This window comes from Fundulus heteroclitus, chromosome 13 (assembly GCF_011125445.2).
Source record: "Fundulus heteroclitus isolate FHET01 chromosome 13, MU-UCD_Fhet_4.1, whole genome shotgun sequence".
NCBI lineage: Eukaryota > Metazoa > Chordata > Actinopteri > Cyprinodontiformes > Fundulidae > Fundulus > Fundulus heteroclitus.
The window spans coordinates 39,547,933-39,555,814 of NC_046373.1; the positions used below are offsets into that span (position 1 = coordinate 39,547,933).

The following is a 7,882-nucleotide window of genomic DNA, read 5'->3' on the forward strand; positions in this document are numbered from 1 at the left end:
AAAAGATTCATCGGAACTTGAAACAAACTGTATAAGTAATGTAATTCCTTTTTTCCTTTCTTTTGGATTATTATTCAACTGTTCCTGTCAAACTAGTTGCTCTGTAAATTTTGTTTGAGGGGGTCCAATTGTTCAATGTATGTATGTGTATTTCTAAAACTACTAAAATGACAAAATTAAAAAGATGAAACAAAGTCTGGTAAAGCCAGGAGAGAGGGCTGGTAAAAAGTAGCAGACAAATTAATGCACAAATACTGTCCATGGTAGATGTTTTTATCACTTTCTACAGTATGTATTTTTGCATTTTAATAATTTCATATTTACTTTGTTCTTTTATGTCAGAGCCTCCACGGGAGCCACTAGAACATGGGGAAAAAAGTGAAGTACAAGAATATTCTACAAAATGGTAGCCTTTCATTATTATACTGTATTTTAAAAAGCCACTTTTTCCTCTTTTTAAAAACCACTGTTTGTCTGAATAAACAGCCACCAAGAAAAATCTCTCTACAATTACACTGTTGCGCTGAGCTAAAGGATCCTGTCTGTCTCGCAATACGCGATTAATTTGAAAAGCTCTGAAATTATTCTTACACCTTCCGCAACAGGTTGCTGTCGTAAAAATGGACATGGCTACGACAGACTTCCCGATCTTCTCCGCTTATAAAGCTGCAATCTAATCCTGTTTACATGAAATAAGCCCTCAAGCAGGCTTAAGTTTGCGCACATGTTGCTATGACAAGTGCAGGATGACTTTCGAAGAACCAAACGATCCAAGATCATGCCAAATCCTCAACAATCAAATCCAGCTAACTGAGTTAGCGACGTACGAAGAACGGGCCCACGGTGTCAACCTGGACTCTTAAATCATGTGTCGACTAGCTTGCAGGCGTCTTTCTGGACATTTTCAACCTCTCCATGCAGCTCTCCACGGTTCCTGCCTGTCTGAAATCCTCCATTATCCTGTCCCCAAAAAGCAATCATCACCTGCCTCAGTGATTATCGTCCCATCACTCTGACCCCCATCATCATGAAGGCCTTCCAGAGGATCCTCCTAAAGTCCACCAAGGACGCCGTCCCTGCTGGCCTGAACAGCCTGTGGTTTGCCTACAGGGCGAATCTCTCCACGGAGGATGCTGCCTCGTTAGCACTGCACTCAGCTCTGACTCATCTGCAGCAGAACAACATCTGTCAGGATGCTCTTCATGGACTTCAGCCTTCAGCAAAGTGCTCCCAGACATGCTGGCTCTGAAGCTCCACAACATAGATTATCCACACCTCTCTGCTCCTGGATCAGTGACTTCCTCACCAACAGACCCAGGTGGTGAGGATAGAGAACATCTGCTCCGCTGATCCTCAGGGACATCACAGGGCTGTGTCCTCAGCCCAGCTCTCCTCACCCTCTGCACCCAGGACTGTTCTGCTGTCCACAACACAAACCCAGTGGTGAAGTTTGTGGACGACACCACTGTAGTGGGTCTCATCTCCACCAATGATGAGTCCCACTACAGGTCAGCAATCTGACACAGTGGAGCTCCAGAACAACCTGATCCTGAACACCAGTCAGACCAAGGAGGTAATAACAGACTACAGGAGGTCCAGGAGGACTGAACACCTCCTCTCTACTAACAGGGGGAGAGGTGGAGCGAGTGAACAGCATCAGGTTCCTGGACTGTGAACACCTCCCACCTGGTGAAGAAGGCCCAACAACAGCTCAGGAACCTGAAAAAGTCTGGACTTTTCACTAAGCTGCTAAAGAACTTCTACAGAGCTGCCATAGAAAGTGTTTTATATGTCTCAGCATAACTGTGTGGTATGGGAGCTGCAAAGTTCAGGAGAGGAAGGACCTACCGTGGGTGGTGATTGTGGGATGACGCGGGGGATTGTGGGATGCCGTCTGCAGGATCTAGACTCAGAATGAGTCCAAAGAAATGCCAGACTCATCTCCACTGATCCCATCCATCCAGGCAATGCGCTGTTTGCCCCTCCTCCATCAGGTAAACGATCCAGAAGCCTCAAAGCCAGAACTATAAACTTCAAAACAGCTTCTTGCCAAGAGCTGTGAGGGCAATCGCCCATGATGGAGACTACAGTCTAACACTTTAAAATCACCTCACTGTTACTAACGTCTTGATATGTTACAATCACCATAATGTTATTGCCTACTTGCACACTTTCAAAAAAAGAAAAAAAACCTGTAACCATTGTTCATTGCCTGTTTGTTTGTCAGTTTGCGTTCATTATATGTAATGTGAACCGGAAAGCCCAAAGAGAAATTTTACCACAGTAACACGCGAAGACATTAAAAAGACCCATGACTCTTAAAATGGCTGCTAAATAGCTGCCATTCAGCCGGCTGCATGGCAGAGCAGTGTCAACTTCTCAACCAAAACACACTGATCTGCTCAGAAGGCGACGATGTGATGACAGAAAAGCGGAGGGCATTATGTAAAATACGGTAACATGGTGGAAAGCGACATGATGCCAAAAGCCCAGTTGATGTTGAAGGCTTTCGTGAGGATAATTTATTTCATATATTTTCTGCTTTTCGATTTATTGGTTTCTATTCAATAACCTAATAGGTTCCTTTTTTAATATATTTTATAAACATGTCCAAGTTAAATATTATGTGAGAAGACCACAATTTTTGTTTATTCAGTCAGTATTTAATACAAGTGGCACAATAAACTGTCAAAATATCATGATGTGCCTTATTTAAAACTAAGCATATTAAAAAATTAGCCCTTGATGATATGGAAAGATCCTCTTGATACAAGAGAAAACTCTGTGTTTTAAGAAAATCACAGCATATCAATTAATCCTTAGTTGAACGATAAGATCGATCAACTTTAGATTAACTCATTAACTGATAACTTGCATCCATCCATCTGGAGTCGTTCTTTTTTGATCAGATGATTTTTATTTTGTCATTATGAACATTAAAACACAAACAGCTTGAAGTCATTCCACCTTCCATCCCATGGATCTACATATTAAATCAGACAAAAACATATTACATTTTTTCAATGTTTTATAGTTTCAGAATTTCATAAAGTTAATAAAACTATATTCATAATCCTGACAGTTTCACCAACAGCTGCTGTGCTTCAAGCTGAGAAGATGAAAGCTTGAGCTTCCATCATTCTTTTTCTACATGGAAATGAAAACAGGAGCTTTTAAAGGCTGTGTTGCAAAAACTGCAGAGGTCCATATGTGTCGAGCAGCAGTTACCATGATCCATATGACTTCAGTACCTACATAGTTTTATACATGTGACTTTTTCTTAGACATAAATTAATGACTGAACAGGAACCACTTGATGTTGGGAATTAGACTTTAGTTCAAAATGTTCAGCAGGTGAACTGTGAACATGAACTGATTCAGTTTAAACTGCTGTTAAGGAGGATCTCACACCTGGGAAGCTAAACCAGTGGAGAAGGTGATGTATATAATGTATAACCAGAACCTGGAGACCCTCAGACATGTTCTGAATAGATCCCAGAATGTGTCTGGGTCCACATCCAGGATCCAAACCCGTTAGAACCGCAGTTTGTCCTTCGATCTGGAACTAGAGAGAAAGACATGAGCTGTTCTACTGGAAGCCTGAAGCAGAAATAAAATCTCTCCTGATGCTCCAGAGTAAACCTAAAATCAGGAAGTACTAACTTTAGAAATTAAACTGAAAGTGGAGTTTTTATCTTTTAACATGTCTGGAAGGGAGCTTTCTATGTTTGTAACATTATGTTGATAGAACCAGAATCTCTGCAGCTTCCTGATCCGGTTCTCAGATCGTTTAAAGAACTGAACTGAACTTCATACACAGACACATGAAGTTTGACCAGATACTGCTGTTTTCTCACAGATACTCTTGTGAGGATCATTACAGGATCTATCAAACCAACACTTCAGATCACTGGCTCCTCCTTTCTCTCCCATCCTCCCACAGTCTTCTCCAGCTGGATTCTGACCTTTCCAGTCATCAGGCTCCTTGTTCCACCAAAACTTCAAACTAAGAGATGAAGAACAGAAAACAGGAGAAATAAAAACTGAGATTCTGGAACTTAACCAAAAAGTTTTCACTGCAATCAAACCTTTCATCCAGAGGTGATCCGTCCACCCACAACCATCTGCCTTCTAGCTCTGAGTCCGTCAGTCCGATCCAGAACTTGTCCTCTGCTTCCTCCATCAAGCCTCTCAGTTTCTCCTCCAGGAACATCTAAACAGGAGAAGATGATGAGAATAACTCAGAGATATTTCTGTGCTGAGATGAAGAAACATGATGATGATATTAAATCTGTGAGAACATGAACCTGCAGCAGAGTTTCATACCTGCTCCTCTCTGCCGTCTATCTTCACCAGGTCTCCTCCCAGATCTTGGCAGGAATCTCTGCTCTCAGTCCAGGAGGACTTATTGGTGTTGAACTTATAACAGGTTCCTCCATGTAGCTCCCAGCCTGCTCCACACTTCAGACACGTCTCATCTTTAAACAGATCAGAACAAAAACTGAATCAGGTGGAAGAAATCTCTGTAGATGTTTGTGGAATTTGGAGGCAGAAGGAGGCATCTTCTGTCCTGCAGTTACGATCTGACTTCCTTTTTTAATCAGTCCGTCAACGTCATTAGAGGACAGAAATGGGACAAAGATCTTACCCTCGACTTACTTTTAATTTCAGAAGGTGGTGCACATGAAGGAGGTTTTTGACATGTTGAAGGTTTCGGACATGTTGAAGGTTTCGGACATGTTGGAGGTGGTGGACATGTAATTGTAGCTATTTTAGTCATCAGTTCTATTTTTATCAAAATAGAGATATAAAAAGGATATAAAAGTTGTGAATTCTGTATGTTTTTGCAGAACAGCTGAAAAGAATGAAACTGAAATATTAAGGAACAATAAAAAATTATTAGCTCAACATCATTTGCTAGAAATTCATTGAATCAGTCAATTATTAATAATCTTTCCATAAGGAATCTCAAATGTTTCTAATCTGAAGCTCCTGAAAGAGACATTCATACTGTTCCTTTGAACCCTGACTGTCTCACCTGAGATATTTTTCCTCAGAGCTTCTTTCCCCTCTTTCAGGGTCTGGACAGCTTGATTACTCTGAATGTTTTTGAACACTGATGGAAGAAAAAACAGCTGTAAGCCAGTAAAAAAGGCTGATAATGTGAACCTTACAGGTTCCTTTTCCAGAGAGTCCACCGGCCACAGAATTAGAAAGTCATTCACCCACAAAGAGATAACAGAAGGAGAAACAGGACAAACCATCATGGAAAGAGAAGCTCCTGAAACATCTACAGATCTGCAGATGGTGGAAGTGACTGTTTGGAAATTCTGTCAGTGTTTGGAGAAGGCTGGATGGAAGGACAGTACAGAGGGACAAAGGGAGCTATAACTAAGAAGACACAACAGTAGACTGTGGAGAGTATGAGCCAGAAGTCCCTCAGTTAGAGGAGATAACATTTCCAGGTTGATGGAGATTACCAGGCTGGAATCCAAATGGAGCCTCAGATCAAGGCTGAATGAAGTCAGACCAATCACACTTCAAGGTTGACAAACTAAGAAAGAAGGTTGTAGAGACAGAAGGAGTGATTCAAAGTAGCAGCATCAAAAGGGAACAACAGGAGCCAGAGAAATACCAAAAGGTCGAGAGAAGTTGGAGAGAATCAGGACTTCAGTGGTACCAGAGCTAATCGGGTTCAGAAACCCAGTCAGATATTATTTACCAGAAATCAAACAGATAAAACATTCAATGGTTGAAAAGCCAACAGATGAAAAATAATCAAACTTACAGGTGACTCCAAGAGCGGCGAGAGAAGCTACCAACAGTCCAATAAGAACCAGCAGAACCAGTCGCTCTGAGGTGACCTTTGACCTCTTGCTGGACCCAGGTGGTTGGATATTTTCTGCACAGTTTGCAGAGACTGGAAAGACATGTTGGCATTTAATGTTGTAACATCTGGAATTAACCATGAAAACACTTTTTATTATTTATTACGTTCATTAAATATGAATTTCTATATTTTTATTGAAGGACGCTTCAGATGTTTTTATTGACAGAAAACAGACATGTTGATGTCATCTTAAAGAATCTGAGGATTCCTGGTTGTTTTCCTGGTAGCCGTCATTACTGCTGATAGCTTAGGGAATGGATGGATCATAACTGTGGGCCCAGGGCGGCCAAACTCTCTGCCCCCCCACCGGCTCTGTTACAGGCTGCCACCTTATCGTAGTCAGGGGTTTGAGTGTTCCAATGACCCCAGGAGCTATGCTGTCAGGGGCTTCATGCCCCTAATAGGGTCACCCAAGGCAGACAGGTCCCTTGGTGAGGGACCAGACTAAGTGCAGCCCTCAGACCCCTTATGAAGAACAACATATTTGGAAAACAATGTTCCCTCGCCGGACTCGGGTCACCGGGGCTCCACTCTGGAACCAGGCCTGGAGGTGGAGCACGCTGGTGAGCACCTTGTGGCTGGGCTTTCACCGGTGGAGCCTCCCTCTACATACGTGTAGGGGGATGGGTTCTGACTGTTTGTTGTGCTTATGCGCCGAACGGCAGTTCAGATTACCCACCAGTCCAGTACCCCCCTCCACTCCTTGGAGGGGGTACTGGAAAAAGAGGCTCCTGGGAACGTCTGGTAGAGTCTCCTGTGAGATGAGCTTTAACTTCCACCTCTGGGAATACCCCTCTTTCGAACATGCTCAGAGGAAGGTGGGGACATTGAGTCCAAGTGGGCCATGTTCCAGTGCCTCCATCATCAGGGCGGCTGGTTGGAGCTCCCAGAGCAGCTGATGTGTTCCGGCAGTCCAAGAGACATGCGGCTTGGATGGTGACCGGGGCAAAAACTCAGGCGTTGGAGGAGTTCATAAAGGTCATGGAGAAAGACTTCAGTATGCCTTTGAGGCATTCTGATCCACCATCCAGCATCTTAGGAGGGGGGAACAGTCCAGCATCAACACTGTTTGTAGTGGGGAGGTTGTGCACCTGACCTCGACTCAGGATGTTGTGGGTCGGTGGGCAGAATACCCACCGATGAAGACCTCCTCAATACCACCAGCATGTCTTTCATTGAAGAAGCAGAGCATGGGGACTTTGGGTCGGGTTCTCCTATCACTGGGATAGGATACAACCTCAACCAGGGAGTTGGATAACTTAAAAAGCTCCTTGGTGGCAAGGCCATATGGGGGCAGTTTCCCTCAGATGGAAGACTTTGGTGGTGGTCCCCCTATCCAAAAGGGGGGACCGGAGGGTGTGTTCCACTACAGAGGGATCACACTCTTAAGTTTCCCGGGTAAGGTCTATTCAGGGATGTGGAGAGGAAAGTCCGTTGGATTCAGGAAGAGCAGTGTGATTTTTGTCCAGGTCATGGAACACTGGCCCAGCTTTACACCCTCAGCAGGGTCCTGGAGGGTACATGGGAGTTTGACCAACCAGTCTACATGTGCTTTGTGGACTTGGAGAAGGCATTCAACCATGTCCTGCGTGGGAATCCTGTAGGGGGTGATCCAGGAGTATTGAGTACCGGACCCTTTAACACGTTTAGGTCCCTGTATGACCAGGTCAGATCTTGGTTATTGGCAGTAAGTCTGACTCATTTGCGGTGAGAGTTGGACTCCGCCAAGGTTGCGCTTTTTCTGTTCATAGCATTTATGGACAGAATTTCTAGGCAAACCTAAGGTGTTGAGGGGATCCGTTTTGGTGCCTCAGGATCGCGTCTCTGCTCTTTGCCAATGACATGGTCCATTTGGCTTCACCAGGCCGGGATGTGGATCAGTGCCTCCAAATCTGAGACCATGGTCTTGAGCCGAAAAGGGTAGAGTGCCTCCTCTGGGTTGGGGAGGAATGTCCCTGCCCCAATGGGAGAATTTAAATATCTCTGGGTCTT

The 7,882-nt window shown here is 43.9% G+C and overlaps 1 protein-coding gene across 1 annotated transcript in view; it reads right to left on the reverse strand.

The window, feature by feature from the left end:
* Window positions 1–3,696: 3,696 nt before the first annotated feature.
* LOC110367419 (CD209 antigen-like protein E) overlaps window positions 3,697–7,882 on the reverse strand; it is a 6,438-nt gene continuing 2,252 nt past the window's right edge. Inside the window, exons 3-6 of the mRNA XM_036145760.1 lie at window positions 5,789–5,920; window positions 4,327–4,478; window positions 4,089–4,213; window positions 3,697–4,006 (exon numbers count right to left, since the gene is read on the reverse strand). Coding sequence (XP_036001653.1) covers window positions 3,811–4,006; window positions 4,089–4,213; window positions 4,327–4,478; window positions 5,789–5,920 — 605 coding nt within the window. The 3' untranslated portion in view covers window positions 3,697–3,810. The remainder of the gene's footprint in view (window positions 4,007–4,088; window positions 4,214–4,326; window positions 4,479–5,788; window positions 5,921–7,882) is intronic.